The 21,757-nt window shown below is 34.8% G+C and overlaps 1 protein-coding gene across 3 annotated transcripts in view; it reads right to left on the bottom strand.

Moving 5' to 3' along the window:
* Window positions 1-21,757, bottom strand: part of tbc1d5 (TBC1 domain family, member 5) — a 225,090-nt gene that overhangs the window by 45,847 nt on the left and 157,486 nt on the right. For all 3 annotated transcript variants that reach the window (XM_088929043.1, XM_088929045.1, XM_088929044.1), the window contains 2 exons: window positions 10,330-10,472; window positions 4,928-5,034 (listed from right to left, as the gene is read on the bottom strand). In XM_088929043.1, coding sequence (XP_088785169.1) covers window positions 4,928-5,034; window positions 10,330-10,472 — 250 coding nt within the window. The remainder of the gene's footprint in view (window positions 1-4,927; window positions 5,035-10,329; window positions 10,473-21,757) is intronic.

Here is a 21,757-nt window from a genome sequence, read left to right as displayed (position 1 = left end):
CACATTAGTTCCTTAAGACAAAACTGAACTCAAACAAGTATAAATATATTATTTTTACAGATGTGTTTCATTGTATTTGAAGGGATCTTGAAGGGAGCCAATAATTTTGGCACCTATGTTTTTCAGGTAAAACAGCATTACTTGTTTATAATTAAAACTTGAAACAAAAAAAAATGTTTTAGAAAACAAGGACAAGTATTCCCCTAACATATGAGTATTAAATATCTGTCTTTATCTATGTGGATTATTTTATTATGTCTTTTTTCTTCATATTTATCAAGGGGTGCCAATAATTCCGGAGTCCACTGTATGTATTAACAAAGTGATAGATGGGTTTTCAAGGCACATTATCTGGAAGGAAGCCCATAAAACAATGATCACTTTTTGTTGCAGGCAAAAAAAAATCATGAACGAGTGTCATTATTTTACAAAGCAACTCGAGCGCAGAGCTTTACAGTCACCTGGCAAGCTTTACAGTCATATGGCATTTCATATGCTGAAGCATGTGCTCCCCTACTAATATATTTCTGATACCCGTTACAGCGGTCACAACATGTATCGGTGCTGAGAACCAAGCCAACCAACCTAACATGGTAAATACATTTCTCTTAAAGAGATGCACCACCTTTTGATTTCATTTGGGGTTAACTAAGATGATAAAATGCAACACAGTTGTCATGAGATTTGACAAAAGTTTTATTTCAAATCAATTAACTTAACTGAATTTTAAAATGTAGAATTTTTTTTTATGAAAAACAAATGTTCATATATGAAGGGATGTGTAATTAAGAAGCTAATCAATCAGAGAGGAAACAGATACAGTAAATGTCTTATCTGCCTGACATAGTATAGTTTTATCAATTATTAGATCTACTGTACTGTATATGTGTTTACTGTACATTTTCAAAAAGATCAATCTTTTTAGAAAAATATGGCTGCCTTACTTTATCTTCCTTAAATGAAGGCAAAATTACAGCATTTTCCCTTATTGAGAAATCAATTCTAGCATTAAAAAACTCTTTTTTCAGAATATTAAAGAAATGTAGCAAAGAGGTTGTAAAATGTGAGAAGCACTTCTCGTTTACTATTTGACATAATGGATATATGGATTATGGGTTCCAAGATGCAACCTATATACCAAGTACCATACAGTATACTGTATCTGCTTTTATTACATTGGGTCTAGTGGTTCTACAGATACAGTACTTGTTAGCTAATCCAGTCAGAAGTCATAACTCATTCAAAAAGGGACTAACAAGACTGAACACAAATTCTAATATCATACTCTGCAAACCATCACTACAGTGAATTCATACCAATTTCCATCATAATTGGATTAGCAGCTTTCAAGACATAGCTGGAAATGTAATTGTATCATCCATCCATTTCAGCAGGGATTTGAAGTGTTAAATCCAATTTTAAGTTTTTGTCTACCATTTTGGGGATATATGAAACTGTGGACCATATGTCAGAGTCCCTAACACCAAGCAATCCATATTCATAAGGTAGTGTGTTCTACAGAATTCTATCTTAGGGAAGAGGCTCTCTCTGCAAGAATGTACCACATATGATGAATTTTTGTCCTTAATCTTGCTGCAACATCTTATTTCAAACACTGATACACTACTTCAACTGCTTAATATGAAATGGGAATGGAATGATTTAAAATCATTGTCAGGTTTATGCCAAGAATGTGAAACTAATCAGCTGAACCCTCGCCATTACAATTTGTGAATAATAAACCAAATAAATAAACCAAATAATCAGCCGGATTTTACAATAAACATATGATTCATCTTAATTTAGGCCACAAAGAAGCACAATGAAAATTTAACATGAAAAGACTTACCAAGTGAATGACACCTTATAAATATTCATACACTTTTAACATTAAACCCTGAGCAAATTTCACCCTGAATTTAATTCAATTATAAATAAAAATGAGTGGCAGAGATAATTGCTAAATTTATTATGGTGTATTTTTCAATCTACATTGATAGAACCAAATAATTTACACTTTTTAAGTTCTGTCCAAATAAATGAACTACTGCATGTAATAGAAAATGTTAGCATTTTTCTTTTATTGCAAGAGTTCAAGATGACTTTTCTGACAGGCTGCAGCATGAATTACGACTGATTAATTAATTTGTATGGGTATCATAAAATAAAAAAACAAGGTCACTTATTCAATGCATCACTGCTGCTGGTTTGTTATGAAATTTAATTGTTCAACTTGGCAGGTTAAGATCACTTTAGCTGAAGTTAAGCTTACATCATGAGTCATCTAACAGATACAAAATATAAGGTGACTTCTGAAATGAATGGCAAGGTCAACAAGCAACATAATAAATTGCTCTTTACAGAACCATCTGTTTTAAGAATATGCATACATACCTTCTAGTGGGCATTCACAGACTTAATGGAAGCTTCATTGCTTTTCTAACAAACACTGCATAGAAGCAACTCTATTTTTGACATGAAGCACAAGAAATGTGTTTTTTTTCTTTTACATGTTAATACTAAAGTTCATTTATTTTCCTTTTCACGTTCAACACAAAAACAAACAATTTCTTTCATGCTTTCCATAAAGTTGAGCAGTTGTCCAAAGAAAAACTACATTGTGACCTTTTGCAAATGTCACTGACAGAAGACAACACTGCTAACACACACGCAAATACTTAGAGACATTGCAAAACAATTGCAAAAAATGTAGTGTGTTGTCAGTCTCCCTTCAGTGCTCTTCACTGGCACTAACATTACAATAAAAATTAACCTCTCACACTGATATGAAAACATTAGGTAAGAAGAGCATTTTAAAGTAGAGACCACTGAGGTATGCAAATAAAGTATATAATAAGCCAAAGGTGTGTGTAAAGAGAAATTCCAAGTCATTTGCACAACATTTATTGCTTTCAAGCACAACACATCCCCCAGTTTAAACTTTATAGTTGTCAGTTAATTCATTTCACAGTTACAGTATGTCCTCTATACAATCACAGAAGGAATTAATACCAGGCAAGTTTCTTTGAGACATGCACTGTCAAGCCATCTGCTGTGATGCTTCATACTGCGAGATCCTCTAGAATCCACAGGAGAGATAGTGTCAAACGGAAGACTGAAACAAGCTTACAGTTACCTAGCAAGTTGAAGGAGATACCTTGTTGATCAAATTCACCCCATGCTAGCAGTGCTTGGCCATCGCCATGCTACTGCGTGTGGATTCCTATTCACATTGCTTATCATTTAGACCACATTCTGACTTTATTTAAGTGATTTTAATTAATCGGCTGGAAACAATAATTAGAGGAGTTTGGTAGGATCAGGAATTCATAAACAGTAAATTATGTGAACATTTCAAATGTGTTGAGTCAAGTGTTAAATGTGGACTGCTACAAGGCACACTGGTGACACTGTTACATCAATCTGCAGGGTATGCCTCTGACTTATATGGGCACTTCACCTCAACAGACCCACTATCCCAGATGATGTCCTTCATTGGATACAAAATGGTCAAAAAATGCTTTAAACACAGCATCTATAAGCATTACCTGCTGGTGACCTTTTTTAAAATCCTTCTATCATAGCTTTTCTGAATAACCTATAAAATATTAGGTTCCTAATATTCATAATAAAAGACAAATAGACCAATAACAGAAAGGCAATTATTCAAACATAAGAGTAACAAAAGATTACTTCCCAGACACTTCAGGAAAATAACCACATCGTATGCCAGGAACTGCAAATTGTAATTACAATGAGTTAAGAAAAAAATACAAAATCATAATCCTAGGGGTATATTCCAATGCAAAGGATATCAGGAAATGTTTTTAAAAAATCTTTAAATATTATTCATTTAAGTCTTAAACAGAGTTTGGGGTGCTAGCAAAATCCAAACAAATTTGCAATATTGGCCTTGATGCAAATGTTAAGTTAGTATGCCTACCAGAGCCTCTTGGGAAAATGCATTCTTACAAAATTAACAGTTAACATGAAAATCGCCGCCAAAACCCTTTCTTGTCAGAAAATGTGCACTCTTGCCTGCAGGTGCTTGAGAACATCTGGCTAGGCAGGAAACACAATATGTTGAAAATACTTGAAATGTTCAGTTTTAATTGGGTTGTGGGAAGGTCTTCTAAATAATGTTCTGGGCCAATTATGACTATCTCCAAAAACTCTCATAAGGACAAGGTACACTCCGCATAAATTAAATCTGAATTTACCTTAATGAAATATGTGATGCATATTACAAATGCATGCTCAGCTTAAATCACCTTTCTCTGAGTTTATTAGATTTAAAAAAGATTAGAAAATAAAAACATAACACATATTTTAGTATACCTGTTTATAACAGATCTTGATCTTTCATGAAGTAATCAACTATCACATCAGAATGCTGTTATCCTTCTACTAGAAATCAAAATTATTCCAGGTATTTTAAATAAATATATAAAATAGGGACCTCAATAACCACTATGCAATACATCATTAGCATTTTACAAATAGCACAGTGTTGTTGTTTTTCTTATTTCATTTGGGGTTGCAAGTGCAGGTGAATTCGACTCATTCAACCCTAGGAACACATGGCTACCTGTATGCGTGACCCCAAGGATCTCTTTATCATGGTGGGTCTGTGGCTTTGCAACCACAGGCCAACCAAGGGAACCCCTTATTAGCTCTTTTTCTACTTTACTTTCAATAATATGCTGTTTATTTGGACTAAACAATTAATGCAATCTGCATTTGTAAGCAGCTCTTCTTCTCTTTCTCCTCTGTGCTGCAAAACCAATTGAACTATACTTGTTATTTTTCACATTTATGAATTTTCATCGTAGTAATTAACACACCCATGAAAACTGTAAAATATTTGCAGATGGTGTACACAGGAACATTCAGAAGCAGCTGGAAAAACAAAGAAACAGGACATTACCTTGGGATCTCTGAGGAAAAGAGCTTTTTGAAGGAGGGCATGTATATCTCCAATAGGAGGGTAGTGCATAAGCAGCCCCAAGCAGGTCTGGTAGTTACTGGCAATCACTGGAATACAGATAAAATACACAACATTTGTAAGAGGAACTACTGTAAGAATTTCTGAGGACATAAACTCTTAAAACTTTTATGTCTGTTATTAAATTATTGTGACAACAGCAGAACTTATACAACTTATGAGCTGCATTTTTTTTCCCCAAAATTAAACCACTTTTTTTACTTTTACATTTACAGTCTACGAGATTATAACCTTGTCTTTTATTAGCAAAGAAATCGAGGTTGTGCCCAGATTCTCCAACAGACGTTATACGATTTCAAAACAGAGTTTAGTTACAGAAAAGTAAAAAGAACAATATTACAAGTGGTGAGGAGGTACATCATTTCTGACATATTCAGTGGGAATAATGCATGTGATTAAAAGAGACAGCCACATAAGATGTTGTGTGAATGAAAACCAGAACTGCAAATGAAGATGAGAAAGACCTCAAGATGTCAAGATGAGGGGATCCACCCACACACTTCAGATTCCAAATTCATGCAGATCTTGTACAGTGTATTAACAATTACAGAGTTGCTGCGGCTTACAGAATGCCCAATCAAAACTTGGAACTGCGGTATACTACAGTTCTGTTCAGTGTATCGCTTTTCGTACTTTTTTCTTAGTTTAACAATCATATTTCTAGGCTATATATTTTTATATAAGCATATATAAATGTGAAGTGGCTTATAGTTTTGTTTTCTGAAAGGGCGATTACAGTACATGCCATGAATTAAGCCTGAATCCATTAGATTGAAAGATCTTTCATTTCATCTTTTATTATATGGTACTTCAAAATATAGTACATTCATGTACTGGAAGCCTGCTTCCTTAAATCCACTTAAGATGGAATCATGTGTCTAATGGGAAATTATGGTAGCTTAAAATAAAAATAACCAAAATGTTAATAACTATATTATGAATATAAACATAACTTTTACATAGCTGGTAGTCATATCTGAAAATAAAAAGATAAGGTACACAACAGTATTCCACCTGCTTCGTAAATATTTTCTGCATTTAATTCTTTAACTCTGTCAGTTGCTGTCATTGTTTTTTGACATTTTTGACGTGATTGTTTTAACTATTTTCCATGAACATTTGTGAGGTTCAAACTAAAAACAATAAACAGCACATGACTGAAAAAAAATATAACTCCAAGTCTAGGCAGAACAGTGGCCTTCTGGGAAGTGTAGTTTTTGCAGGCATTGGAAAGACTGGGCCAACTACATTTATGTTTTATGGTTTATTTTTGGAAACTGAACAAAATTTGACATAGCACGGTACTCGTTTGTCTGTCAACCACAGGTAGCTATAGTGTACTCTTAAGGCAATAATTCCAACATTTTCCACCAGCAGCAGACTTTGTAGAAATTATTAAATATCAAGACACATCACTTTCCCAGAAGCCGAAAATAAAAAACAAAACATTTTAACTGCCCTGTCACAATGTGATCAAGAAAAGCCGACATTCTAAATACCCCTTTGAGGTTTTAATAAAGTGTTTTGGATTTTCAAGACATTTTTTGTTTTTTGAGCCATTTTTTTTAGTTTTATATGTTTAAAATAATTTATTTCTTATATACTGTTTAAGGTTCTTTATACACACACTTGACATGAACTGACAGCACACCAGTGTGTGGCAGCTTAGTGGTTGAGAAATTTGAGTCTTTACTTCACCACATGGCAATGTTATAGAGTAGTGCAGTCCTGCATTTGACAATTGTGGAAAAATGTTGCTTCTGTACACCGCAGTGACTATTGCGGCACGCTTATGGACACATTTCGCATTCTGACTGTGCTACCATAAGGATAAATCACATTCAGATGTACAGCAACTTGCAATAGACACGTATCTCGATCCAGAGAAAAAGCACTACACTGTACATGCAGCTGAAAGGGTGGTTTGGGAGAAGACACAAGTACTGTAGGTGTTGACCTACACACACTCTACTGAACTGTCTGTGTAGATTCTGACAGTAAAGGCATATATTTTAAGTGCACAAAACGTAAATCTAAAGAATATTTGATAGTTTTAACTGTATTTTTAACTGCAGTTGGCAATTTTATTGATTTGATACAAACATGACTTCCAATTAATGCATAAAACTAATCAAATCTGTAACAGAACTGCATCTTTCCACAGAAAATGGATTATGGGATCCCTTCGTATAACATCAGTAAGGTTAGAAAATTAGTTTCTACATAAAAATTCTGCCTGTCCAAATCGTCTTTACCACAAGCAGTTAAGTTATTTTGATATTATGGGGTTTCAAAGGCTGCTTTGTCATCGCAAACTGGCAAATACTGTAACTCACACCTCACACCTGAAGAAGGCTCCACGGCCGAAACGTTGTATTTTCTTTCTTCTCTTTTTCAGCATTGAATAAACCTATTACTTGTTCCTTTGCAGCCTACGCATGCTGACGCAGCTACCCACCTGAAATACTGTAACTGTTGCTTTTTTAAAAAAAAATCTGAGGCTGGTGTTCTGCTTTCAAATTTCTAGTTTCAAGTTTCTAGGGACATGGCCTGAAATAAATTTCTCTGACCCTAATGAACCACACTTAATAATAAAATGCACTATAAATACAACATTTAATTTATTATAAGATCAATGGTACTGACAAACTCTTTTCTACTCTTTCATGCAGAATATGTAGCAGGATTATTTTCCACAGGCGATGCAATCAATCACTGGAGAAGAACAATACGATCCATCAAAAAAGTAAAAAAAGGAAAAAGACAAAAGTATTTCTCTGACTACCATAACGACTTGTTAGTGCCACTAATCAAAAATTTTAAAGGTCCTCCTTATCTTTTTTTGTACCTTGTTTTTCCTTTTTCAAAACGAAAACACACAAGTGAATCAAATGAATAATTATAATCGGGGTAGGGAAACACTTTATCATCTTCATTTCCGTTGCTGTTCCGACAGCTTGTAATTTCATACATCTGCTTTCATTTGTAAAGTGCTCACTTACCCTCCTTATTCTTTCACCATACTTTTTGTTCTCTTGTGTCTGATTGCTGTATCTTTTCATTCATGTCATTAGTGTATCAATGCATCATTGCTCATCTTTGACTTGTTAGTAATATCTAAGCATTGAACTTATTCAGGCCAGCTTTCAAAAAGACATCTTCAGCTCCTACTATAGGGGCTACATTAACCAAGCTTCTAGGAGGATGGATTTATTCACTTTAGGAAAAAATAAAAGGTTGTTATGAGCACATCTCTTACGTCCTATTAGGTGTAATTCAAAGTATTTATGAATTTGGAATTAAAAAAACAAGGTTGTGCAATCAAGGTGTAACATGTTTAGTGCACTAAGCCTTTTAAACAGAGAGCTACACACCATACACCATAGGAGTTTTATGGAAGGAAACCGTTATTTTAAAAAATACAATGGTTTGTCTAGCAGTAGGTCCATGCATATGCAACTTACAATACGAAATAGACAACAAACTCCAACTGATACCTAAAAATATCCTGCAGAATTTAAAACTAGTGCCTCCAGGATTTGTGTGTCTCCACTGTCTATATTTCTAGTATGTGGCTATTGAATTGTGAAATTCAGAAGGTTTATTTTGGAGAAAATGACCCCTTGTGGTCAGGAACTCCATGGCTGTGAAGGAATGTGTAAACTGCACAGCATTGAAGGACACACTATTCAGGATCTGAAAGTTTTGACACAAAGAACAAATCTCACTGAAATTATGTCTTTGTCATTTCTCATTTCTCATTATGGAAGTAAATATGTAAAGACAAAGGGAAAAACTTAAAGCTGTCTCAGAAAATAAATTAAACAATAACATACCAAAACTTATCAAAATCCTAACATATTGAAAAACTGACAGGAGCTACTTAGGAAACCTTTTTCTCCAAACTCTTCAATTTAAGTCAAGTGACTGTTATATTTAACAACATTTTATGTAAGGCTTTTCACGAAACTCCATATCAAGGCAAAACAAAAATACAGCATAAGAATGATCTAAAATAACTGTCCTATCATTTTTAACAACTGCTGACCGTTGAACTAGGAAACACGCACACCATATTACTTCAGCAGGTAAGTAAACAGATAGGCTATAGGCAAATGTCAGAACAACTTAATGAGTGACCAAGTACTTCTGTCTGCCATTATACATTTCTGCTCTACTCAATCTCACCAGAACTACCAGTTAACATCCTCTGGGAGGCAGGATATGCGACAGCTTATTCCCAGAAGTTTGTGCTGATGCTGCAGCATGATGCAACAAAGGGGCTGCAGCAAAAGGTTGATCTTCACAGTCAGTTAAGCAGTCAGCTCTTTATACTTAGATGTGTGATTGTTTGTCCCTTAATCTGCTTCACTGACATATTATCTGTTCAACCGAGAGGTGTTCCCGGTACAAATAAATCAAAGGCAGTTCTAACTGAAAACCTGAAAACTACATAGTGGGCGAAACACTGACAATTGTCTTCATCAGTACAGCCGGTGATTCTGTTGTGAAGCAAGTCACATACAAGGATAGAATTGCTTATCTTTGCTTTTAAAAATCCAACATACATACAAACCTAAACAAAATGGGATCATGTAGGCTCTATATGATAGCTAATTATTTTAAATGTTTAATTTAATTAGTTCATATCTGATTAAAATATAAAAGCACTGTTATTGAACAGACGTGCTTATTTAAAAAAGGTTCTTGGTGTTAAACTGTTAATAAAGTTCTGGATTGACTTTGCATTAGAGACAAAATCACAGCTTCACTTATTGACCTTTTTGACGGGTCCATAGGAAGAATACAATAATCTAGATACTATATTCTGATAAACAAAATTGAAATTTATATTTTTCAAATTGCTACGGCAAAACAGCTATACATAGAGTCTTTGTTCATGTCAGAAAATCAAGAAAACATAATGAAGGAAGTTAACATTCACATATGACGAGACATTTTGGACTGTCAATTTTAAGAAGCAAACATTTATGTCAAACAATTTCTCACACTATTAACACAATCTACTGATCTTCCTTATGGAGTTTGTATTTTACAATACAAATAAATAAAAAGAACACAGAAGACGGGAATATTGGTAGAATGAAACTGAAGAAAGCTGGTCAAGTCTGGTGTAGTCTTTTACCAGTAGGTGGTGTACTTATCACACATTAGAGCACAGAAAGTCTATCTTAGAAACGAGTTGTATGAGTCAATTGTGAGAAAAAATCCACTTTTTCATGGACTTTAACTACAAATTGACATATGCTTGTAAATATATTTGGTTACATTAGTGCTTCTTTGGTAAATAAAGTCATACTCACAAGCATCTCTGATGTACAGAAGCATGGCTACAAAAATGTAGTCAACTAAATCCAAGGTAATACTGTCGGCAAAAAGTGCATCCCAGACCACAAGCAGATCTTGAAGAGGAAATTCTCTCCCAAACAGCAATCTGACCCATCGGCTGCAAATCAAAAACACGAAACAATCAAAAACACTCTTACAAGTGCAAAAAGAGCGATTCATACTGCCAATGTTGTCTGTTTTAATTAAAAAATGCTCTTACAGTTAACACCTTTCAAATTCACGCATATTTGTGGCACTCCCTGTTATAAAAATAAGCAACATCCCTATATTTGGCAATGCATTTCTTCTTTTCACTGCATACCTAAATTTGTATAATTTCACCAGCAAGTGTAGCTCTTAAAACCTTATCAGGCACATAAACAAAAATTCCCTATATACACTATAAATGTATATAGTGGAAAATATATTAGTGGAAAAACAAAACAAAAATCACTGAAACCAAATCTAAAACTATCTGTGAACCCAACAGGTAAATAAAATTTCCAACTTAACGCAACATATTTTTTTCCACAAAAAATTACTGTCATTCTTCCACCATATTACTCTTTCTCACCTTTGTAAAACCTGAAAAAGAAATCCTCACAGACATTTTACTGACAGGGCATACTGACAAGTTAACATTTTTGAGAATTAGTAAAGAAAACCTTATGGTGAAATTATATCTGACTGCATCTCTAAGCTTCTCAAATCAAAGATTGGCATATCAATTAAAACAAAGGAACTCAATTTTAAAACAAGTATTTCATTGTAACTACAATTTACTGGCAAATCAAAAATAACCAAATTATTATCTAATTGTAATTGTCGGTAATATTAGCAAATTATTGTGCTTTAATATGAAACCTATTTTATGATGATAGAAAGGGTGGAGTGGCGGTGTGTCATTTAGTTCACAGCTCTTATGACCTGGCTTTGGTTTTCACAGCAGTGGCTTCTGTGTGAAGTGTGCATGTTATCTCTATGTCCTGTACAGGGTAAACTGGCATGTCTAATTTGCCACTGTCTGTGGACATGGCCTACAATGTACTGGTAATGTATACAGGGTGTAGACCTGCCTCGGTCCGGTTCATCCAGGAAAGAATCTGGATAGTTAAGACCCTAGCTGGGAGCGGACAGTTGGAAAGATTACAGTATGTTGTAAATTACAGTTGTCAAGCAAGATAATATAGATTTTTTAAAATCTATATTCTGAAGAAACAGCAAATATGGAAAGAAATTCCACAAGAAACCACTGAAGGAACGCCTTAAAGAGCTGAGTGTGCACTGTATTTCATTACAAATACATGGTTTAGGCAGGTATTACTAGCACACTGTGCCACAGGATATTTTCCATGTTTACCTCATCATATTAATACCCACTTAACAGGTGCTTCTATCCCAGACCGTCATATCTTAGTGAACAGTGTTCATGAAATACACTAGCTTTGTTAATGTGCTGTTTAATAAACATATTATCTTCACATAAATGTTTTAGAAATGTTATATTAGGTAAAAATCAGTAACTGCACTGTTACCTTTGGATAATCTCCACTTAAATTGTGCATTTTTTTTTGTCCTACTGGTGACACTTAATTTTTTCTGTTTATTATATGATTGTTATAAAAGGATTTGTGTCAATAAAATCCCAGTTAGAAAGAGTTTCTGGCATGAAGCAACTATCAGTGTAAGAAAATGTGAAAAGCAGATATAACACACCATGTTTGCCAAGGTATCCACAATACTTGTTTTAAAAACACATCTGACATGAAACCAATTCAAAGCTAAAAACACAGCTATGTCTCTAAGTATACAAAGGTAATATTAAGTATTGCTACATTAGGTTTCAGTTACTTGCTAAAAAAAGATATTTCTGCTATAATTTTATTTTCTTTGGATCTGTTTTACAAAAATATATGTCTGTACCTGAATTAATATAAAAACACTATAATTAACTGTATCTTTTAGATTTTCATGACATTTATTAACCTTACTGTAAGGTTAAGTAATAAAAACTAATGTTGTAAGTTCTGGTCTTCGCTATATTTTATTGCTCTGGCAGTAAAAACTTAAAGGCCTTCTTGATTCTGAAATATTCAAATCCTGCATGGAGCCGTTAGGAGGCAGCTGGAGTGATATACCCAAGAAATAATTAAAGTAATAAACAATTTCATTAATGTCATCCCTATTAAATATCAGAAGAGAGAAAGAGAGAAACTTCTTACAATACTTGAAAAAAACGTACACATAACCATACAGTCCCTTGGCTTTCAAATTGCTAATCTGGTGTTTTAAGCATTCCATCTGAGCCATGGGAGTCATTGGTGACAGTACTTCTATTACTGCACAGCTCTGAACTTATGCATAAGTAAGAGTTTGGACTTTCACACCTCATTGCTGCTTTTAAATTTAAAGCAAACTATATTCAAAGAGTACAATTTACTTATAAGATAGAAAGATCTAGAATATCTGATTAGGATTACTGATAACAATCTTAGAATTGTCAGATGCTTAGTCAGAAACAAGATAAACATTTTATCTTCAACAAATTGAAATAAATCTCATAAGGTCATTCAGAAAACTCTCCATTATAAGTCTCAAAACAGAACTAATCAGGTATGTAGCAACTAATTTGTATTTATTATTAAGGGTTATAATATGTAAAAATATTACAAAAATCAGGAAAGCATAATACTTTGCTTCTAAGTAACTAGTTCAACAATTTTAACTGTATTGTCACTCTTTGATGAGTGCCAGCTAACATTACTGTTCAATTGGAACTGTATTATGTGTGAAAGATTAATTGAGAATTTGTGTTTACAGTAACGTTGTTAAACCATAAAAATTCAGTTAGACCTCCTGCAACCCTAAAAAGAGACCAATTCTCAAATTTTAGTAGGTGATGTGACTGCCAATGAAAAATAATCAGTCCAAGTTTTTATTCAGTCTCATATGCACGTAATATCCTCCATGGAAGACTCATATTTTTGTTTTAATACAATTTTATGCAGTTTTGGATTTTTGTAATGTAATACAAATAAACAACATGATATGACAAAAAAGAACCACCAGACTCAAAATCACTGTCTTTTGACTTATTACACATACAGCATAGACAGAGGAGAGTTAAATAAAAAAAGTTTATTTTCTTGATCATATAGTATACAATGCCAAAGCCAATTAAAATTAAGAATGTTTTAGATTCCCAATTATTTTCCAGGCAGATGAACTGCATGCACAATAATTTATCTGTTAGTGTCTCTCACAAAATTATCCACCACCACTCACACAATGGTAAGGGGCCAGCAGAGCACTTAGAAGAATTAGTTTCTTTACTTGCCCACCTGTCTGGTTATTCCCTCTAGACTTTTTAAGTTTGTATAATTCTCCCTCTATTGGGAAATAATTAACACTCCAGTTTTAGATTTTATGGTCAAAAAACAGCTGTTTTTCCTAATTTTCAAAACATTACCTCTGTGGTAAATCTGAGGAAGAAAGAAGGCTTATACATACTTTGTATCAGTAACAGCTGTTTCCCTGCCTACATTCTGCTTATTCTGCAAAAGTATTCAAGCTATTCAACAACAACCAGAACATGTAAGAAAAAAAACTTTTTGCAAAAAAAAACAACTTTTTCTTGCAGTACAATCTGATGTGTTGACAGGACTACTGACTAACCTGTTGACAGGTTAGACACAATGCTCTGTTGGATTTAGTGCTGAAAAAAGGAAAAGAGAAAATAATCATCCGGGGAAAACAGAAAAGCGGGAAGTGGAATGAGTAATTTGTGTCAGTTTATGCGGCGGATACATTCGTATTCAAGCTTACGATATACCATATGATATTCAACACAGAAAAAAGGTTCTTTAAAATGAAAAGAGACGCACAGTGATATGAAAGGAATCAAAATACTTCTTAGCATTTCTTTATGATACTGTGAACTTAAATTCTGTTCACTTAAACATATTACATACAATATACAAAAATGATAGTACTAACTTTGAACTCCTATGCTAGTTAATAAACTTTATAAATCAGACTTTTTTTATTCTCTGAGATTATTTCATTTGGAAATTATTATTGAGCGTCTCCTTATTTTTCATATAAGGGGCGGAGCGGTGGCTCTGTGGCTAAGGATCTGCGCCTGTGGGTAGAAGGTTGCCCGCCGCCGGCAGAGGAATCCTACTCCGTTGGGCCCCTGAGCAAGGCCCTTAACCCCAACTGCTCCAGGGGCGCCGTACAATGGCAGACCCTGCGCTCTGACCTCAAGCTTCTCTCCCTGTCTGTGTGTCTGTGTGTCTCATGGAGAGCAAGCTGGGGTATGCGAAAAGATAATTCCTAATGCAAGAAATTGTAAAGGGTTAATAAAGTGATGATGTTATGTTGTTATGTTATATATTTTACAGATCCTCAATTTGGAATTGCTTATTGTAACTGATTCATAATTAATGGCCACAACATTACTTCAAGAATATTAAGAGTGAGGGCAGAGCATGTGTTCCTCCATAAATAGGTAAGTCATTTGTCATTTGTACACTGCAGGAATTGGAGAGAGTGATGCAGCCACTGCTGACCACTGTGAAACGTTTCAGGAGCCTGTTAATCCACCTTGGTCATTGTTGCACAGGAAGCGCAGAAATTGCACTTAAAATCCCACAGGCCCAAGCAGTACTTGGTTATTTGTACACCCTGTCACTTGAGGAATTCCAGTCAAACCTGGCTAATCATACAGTACAGACTCAAATGTTCTATTAAAAAACCATTTATGTATACATCACATGAGGAAAAATATGTCTCCTGGCCGTTGAAACCTTATAAAATATCCAGTGATTTCCCTGCTGCTGTATGCTTATTCAAACAGGCAGAAGGGTTTTCAGAATCTATTTCAGCAATCAGTTTCTCAAATAATCTAAGCAGAAACAACAGAACATGCACATTACAAAATATAGCAAAACATAATGCCATGAAAAAGTAGAACAGGACAAGGGAATTATTTTTAATCCTTTCTTTTATAAATTACCGTATCATTTTTGTTCCAACAAAATAGGAGCACTACGATTATAATATGATGTCCGATTTCTCATAAAAAAATAAAACCCATCAATTTGTAAGGACATGGGTAAGTATGAAACCTATCAACAGATAAATAACAGAAATGCAGAATACTAACATCTATTCAATCAAGTCAATGTTTCTAAAAAAGTTGTATATTCCATTTTTATGTCTTTTCTGCATTTACAGGCTATTTTTATGAATATCTTTCTTTATTCACTAAAATACGTGTTCATTCTACTGTATTCTCAAAAGAATATGAAAGAGAGCATGGCTTTAACATACGCCCAGTGCACAATTCTTCCGTTATGTTACCAACATTGACTTTTCTTCATTACGATGAAAAAGATAGGTCATCCTGACCTCTTCATTATCAATAAAAGGGAAGTTTGATATCCATTCCTTAAATCTGAAACTAACTTGCCTGGAGATTCTGAATAAATAGTAATGGCACAAGACTCATTTCAAGGGTATTTTACCAAGCAAATGTCAGACCCAATGCATCATGTTTGGAGTGCCATCTGAGAGCAAAGGATTCAGAATTTCAGGTTCATCCTTTTGCAAAATAAAGCAGTGCCACACCAGAAAAATAGCTCATTTATACCAACAACATAAATACAGAGTTTTAAATCTGGAGTCTACAATAGTTCTGTAAAGAGTATGTACTTAGAGGCATATTAAACTTTGGTTTAATAATGAACAAAAGAAAGCCTACTGGACCTACAATGAATTCAACCTTGTTAATACAGGATCTTCTCCAGGAGCTAATGACTTAGCAGCCTTTTCCACTTTTTAAAAATAGCAAGTGGTGTGTGCAGTGGCCTCATTTAGCTACCTTTGTGCCCTATATCACTCCAGGTAGCAACTGAGACCCTGGTGACAAAGAAGTAATTCATTAATTATCCACAGTATTTGCTGCAGAGTAGAGCACTAAACAACAGAGAAAGAAAAGTGTGACTGCAGTTCTTTTGGGTCTCTGTTTGAAGAGTGCATGGCAGAGGCAAGCGATGCCTATGCTGTTACTAATTATTCCAATTATCATGGCACACTATGAAAACTTGATTAATAACAGTGAAGATATTGTTGTGGCAATTAGCCATATGGTTAAGGGACTTTATTCTGTCACGATTTAGCCATTAGCATCTACTTATGTTTGTCAGAACCGTGCATCCGTGACAAGCTGAAGTTCTGCTCACCTTGTTGAGTCCCCTGTGAGCTGCACTAGAGAAATGTTTATTCCTTGGAGCTCCTTGCCTGACTAAATTTTTCATGTGGCATCCGGTCTGACTAGGGACAAATGTCAAATAACGTATGAGACAACCCATCAAACCTGCCGCTTTCTGAAAAGGTACTTAGTAAATTACCTGTCAAAGCGCACTACTTTCACAAAACATTTGACCAGTGAAATTAGTGTCACTGACTTACATTTACTTAACATTAAGCGATTTCTACACAGATTTTCCTTGTTAGGACCTGTTGAAATCCTCCAGATGGCAATAAAAATGCATAAGGTCTTCTGAACCCAGGGAAAAACAAACCACTTAGAGAAAAAAAAAATGTAGGTTTGCTGTTACAAACCAGATACACCAACGACAAGCAGAATTAAGATCATCCTCCCATATCAGCCACCTCAGTTTTCTCAAATACTGTCCTACATTAAAATAATGTTCTTTATTGATATTTCTAACAAAAATGACAGGAAATACACCTTAAAGTTATAAATCTCGAATCATTCTTCATAAAACGTTTAATAATAGCTTGCTTAACAGGCTTAAAATGTGCTTCAATACAAATCATACACATGGAAGAGCTAGAAAGGCAAGCAAATGCATGAAATAGTGAACCACTTAGCTGTCTCTATAAAATAGGTTATGATGCTCAGTTTCTGCTGAATCCTTAAAAAAACTTTCCTTAAATAAAAATATACTTAGAGGAAATGCAGCAAATTGCTATATAAGAAGTATTAAAGAACAAAATAGAAAAATGCAACCATTAGGACTAAATGCTTCATATCTGGCAGAATAGATACATCTAGATGAATTTTATTTTTACTATTATTAAATCTAAATTGTTTACTCTGCAAACATATTTTTAAAACAAAGTCTTCAGAACGAAATATTTTCTTTTAGCAATGCATGTAGCTAAACTATATTACTGCATTTACTGCAATCTAAAAACAAAATCCAGTGTCTATTTAGCGTGGGTTGCCAAAGCACACCATGATAAGATTATTTAATTAAAGCTCTGGTGATTTATGACCCAACACTTCCATACTCCTGCACATATGGAGATGCCTAGCAGAGAAGGAGCAATGTGAAGAGCTAATATGGGTAAATGATATGTTATTAAAAGGCTCAACAGAAGCTCAGAAGAAACACATTTGGTGTCACTACAGGTTTAGGATAGAAACATTAGTCTATCGTCTGACAAAAGAGTTATACGACACCACAGATGCTAGTTGACTTGCAACCCCTCTAATTCTAAGAAAGTTTACTGAACAGACTAGTCAATACAATTCTCGTTCATAATGGCTTTGAATATTACATTTGAACCTCATCTGCATGTTACAGAATCTAATAAGCATAAGTTATCTGACACAACTGCTTACTGGTAAGTGAACTGATAATTCACTTACTGTATTTAAGCTTTTGGTAATGTATTAATAGTTCTTTTTTCTGTGCTTTATTTTTTAGAGAATGTGGAAGAGCCTGATACCGCAACATATTAAGATTCTCCATTGCTCCTCATTTACACTTTAAGTGGAACACTTCAATTGTAATTTAAAGACTAATCCTTAATTTACTTTTGAATTTTATGAAAACATAGGCATAAGTGTTACAAATGGGAGAATGCCATTTATCACCCATCTATTACAGCTATCACAAAAACACCAGGATTATATCAATTACGTTCAAATTTAGAAAAGGCAATTCTGTCTGTGTGATACTGAAGCATGGGTGGCCTAATGTATACCAAATTTGGTGGCCACAGTCTACACCCCAGTGGACAATAGACTCCAAAACAAAAGAACAGTCTACAATTCAGAATAATTAAGCATGTTGTTTTACTTACACTACAGGGATACAAAAGGCAGAATCATAGGACATAACTAAAGTGTGCTTGTACCATGCCTGACAACAGCCAATTATCCTTAACCTTTCACAAGGGATGTATTCAGAAATTGAATTAACTGGAATAGCATCAATTCACATTAATCAGCTCTTGCTAAGGCCTTCGCAAATAAAAAAGTGTTTGTGGCAATCACTGCTCCTAGACTGTAGGTTGTGATACTACGTTTTTAAAATGATAAATCATGATATTACACATGCATAGAACACTACAATTTGCATTGCTGAATCCCTCTGATTTTCAAGTTATAGCAAATAGTCAATCACACAGACCGTATGGTGAAGCTTTCTACGAATCTATGAATTTTCCATTTTCAAAATGGCTAATTTCATTTTTAAGGATTTTTTTTGTTAACTACAAATGCATAGACATAAGAGTTCTGCTGTGCGTACCGAAAGTGACAGGCTCCCTTAAGGGCAACAATAAATACAGTAAATGGTACTGCAAATACACTTGCTATGACCAAAAAATGTGTATTAATGTTCACTTTATAAATCCAAGATATGTGTAGTCCATCCCTTCATGCCATGACCAAGGTAGTACAGGTCACATCCGAACCACTCATCACTTTTACCCAGTTGCATATTGTGCGTGATCAAGCTAATTGTTGTCTTTACCCTTGAGGAGACTGGCACTGCAATAGCTATCTACTTTCACCGAAAAATTGTGAACAACGGATTCAGCAACAGCAGACAAAACCAGACAGAAGACAAACGAGAACCAACCAACAAAGTTCAAAGTAGTCCAGAATTGCGATCCAAAATCCAGAAGTCTCAAGGTCAGGTTGCTGAGCCCCATAAAACCCATAGAACAGCTCACAAAAGGTCAATACAGGTAATCGAATCAATCTTATTTATGTGGTTTCTATTTAAGGTAATTAATGTATAACCTCAACATTTCTAATATGTTTTCTGTCCTGTCTGAAATTAACTGTATTTTTTTTTTAATTAAACAATGAGCAAGAAACATCACCCACCATTAGATCAGAAATACAACCAACAGCCACCCACTCAGTCTGAAGTGAGTTTCAGAGACTCAGTTTGGTGTTTTGATTGATACTGTATTAATTCTGTTTCAGTGATGTGAACTACAACTGTGAAAAACAAGTTTGTGTAACACAAAGATAAGACTCGGAATTCACAAAGAGGGTGCCTGGAAGTGAAGTGTAATTCAATACACTTCATTTGTGTTCTATATTGAACTGCTAAATTCTTGACTGAATTAAGTGAAGGTTAAAATGTGCGGGTTGAGTGGGGGGATCCACCACCAATTACAATGTAATCTACAGTAAAAATCCAATTTATATTAATTTGATTCATGTTAAAACATTAAGGGAGGCATAAAGATATTGAGGCAAGTGAGGAACTGGAGAGCCTGTTACAAGGTTTAAGCTTTTGACCAGGAAGAACATTGCACTAAAGGAGAGACAGGTTGGTGATACCAAAAATACAAGGTGGTCACTAGCTTGATCTGTACTACTCCAGCAACAAAAGATGCAAACTAATATTATATTGACTTCTCCATGTACGGTTCTTGTACACTCTGGGAAAACCCAGCATGCGTGACTAGAGTGATCTGCTTTATTTCATTCATCATAGCGCCACACACACATATACAGTATAAGGAGCGATAACACTGCCATATGAGTAGCTCTCTTGTGCCAGATTGTTAAGGTGGTAACTATGCTACCTACAACCACAACTTTATCAATAACGACACCCAGTAAATGTCTGCATTTCTGATTATGCTTAAACATTCTTGTTGGTGACACGGAAACACAAGAGTCTACACTTCATATTTGTGAAAAGCTTCTGTATTAAATTTGATTTTTTCAGTGCATATTCTAAAAGGTGAAATTGACTTTTAATTTATATTAAATATGCACAATTAGGTAGAGAAGCAAGAAACTGCTATGATGAATGAATAATTAAATAAACTTTGAAAATAACATCATGGAAAGCATAATGGTTACAGCCTGTGCTGCCCCCAGGAAATGGGCGAGGAAGCAGAGTTATTAAGGACCCAAGAGCAAGGGCAAGGGATTCACAGTACAGGGGAAGTGGCCATTTCACTGCACCTGTAGAGCCGGGTGGCAAAGAGAAGGGCCAACCTGAGGTGAGACAGAGAAGAGAATTATCAGCAGCTGGGCTCCAGAAGAACGGGCCACCTGGAGTAAAGGACAGCCCGCCAGGATGGCTCAGGATCCTGGCAGGTGGGCTGGGACTAGAAACGCAAGGAAGGATTGCAGGAGAGGCAAGTGCAGGATAGGGGGACACCTTGTAGTGTGTGATGTTTCACTAAAGCCAGGTGCTCTGCATTTCGTGTCTCCTCTGCGATCAGTGCAGAACATAGGTGTAGCCACTGCAACTGCGACACACCCCATTGTGGCACAGTGGGGTGGGCGTAACAATAATTTCAGAAACTGTAAATATTAAACAATATTAAAAACAACTATTTTAACTGTAGTTTACCAATGCTCCTGTTAGTAAATTGAATCAAATCATTACAGTGAGAAAAACGATAGCAACACCACATATTTCATACATGGAACTGTCAATATGTCTCCTCTTTAAGCCAGGCATTTTTAAAAATCATCATCAAGAAAATATTTTGTTTCAGAAACACAATGCAAAAAAAAATGCTCAATCCCAGTCCAAACCTCTTACTATTTCAATGTGGGAAAAACAAGTAATGTTTGTAACACTTTCTATAAACCTTTGAAAAATTCTGTAGGTATTTAAATTAACAGTTTACTAGAGATAAGATTCACATTATAAAGCTAATTCTTTTTGGCTTAAAATACCAATATTTAGTATTTTAAAAGAATAAATAGAAAAAAAGATGTGGTCATGTATGCAGGTATGACTGGATGCACTTGTACTTCACAAATAACTGTAATTAGTTTATCAGCAGGATGCCTGGTAGAGGGGAGGATTAAATTCTAAAGACTGTAGCTTGCATATGACACACTTGAAGCATCTCATTACCTTAACTCAACTTCTAAAGGAATAACATGCCTCCAGTGCAGGATTTATGTCTATCAATTAGACACAGAACATTTTCTGCTACTTTACAAACTTAGTAGCTCAAAAACAACAACAAAAACAATGATTTTGTAACAGTATATGAAAATAATGTTGAGCTCTTCTCCATAAAGACTAATCAGAGGCAAGACGTATCAGAGGACAAACCCTGCATATTCTCTTGCTAACTGAGCACTAATTA

This window comes from Atractosteus spatula, chromosome 12 (genome assembly GCF_055471065.1).
Source record: "Atractosteus spatula isolate fAtrSpa1 chromosome 12, fAtrSpa1.hap1, whole genome shotgun sequence".
NCBI lineage: Eukaryota > Metazoa > Chordata > Actinopteri > Semionotiformes > Lepisosteidae > Atractosteus > Atractosteus spatula.
Note: the sequence above shows the minus strand (reverse complement) of the source record. Positions and strands in the feature narration are given on the sequence as shown.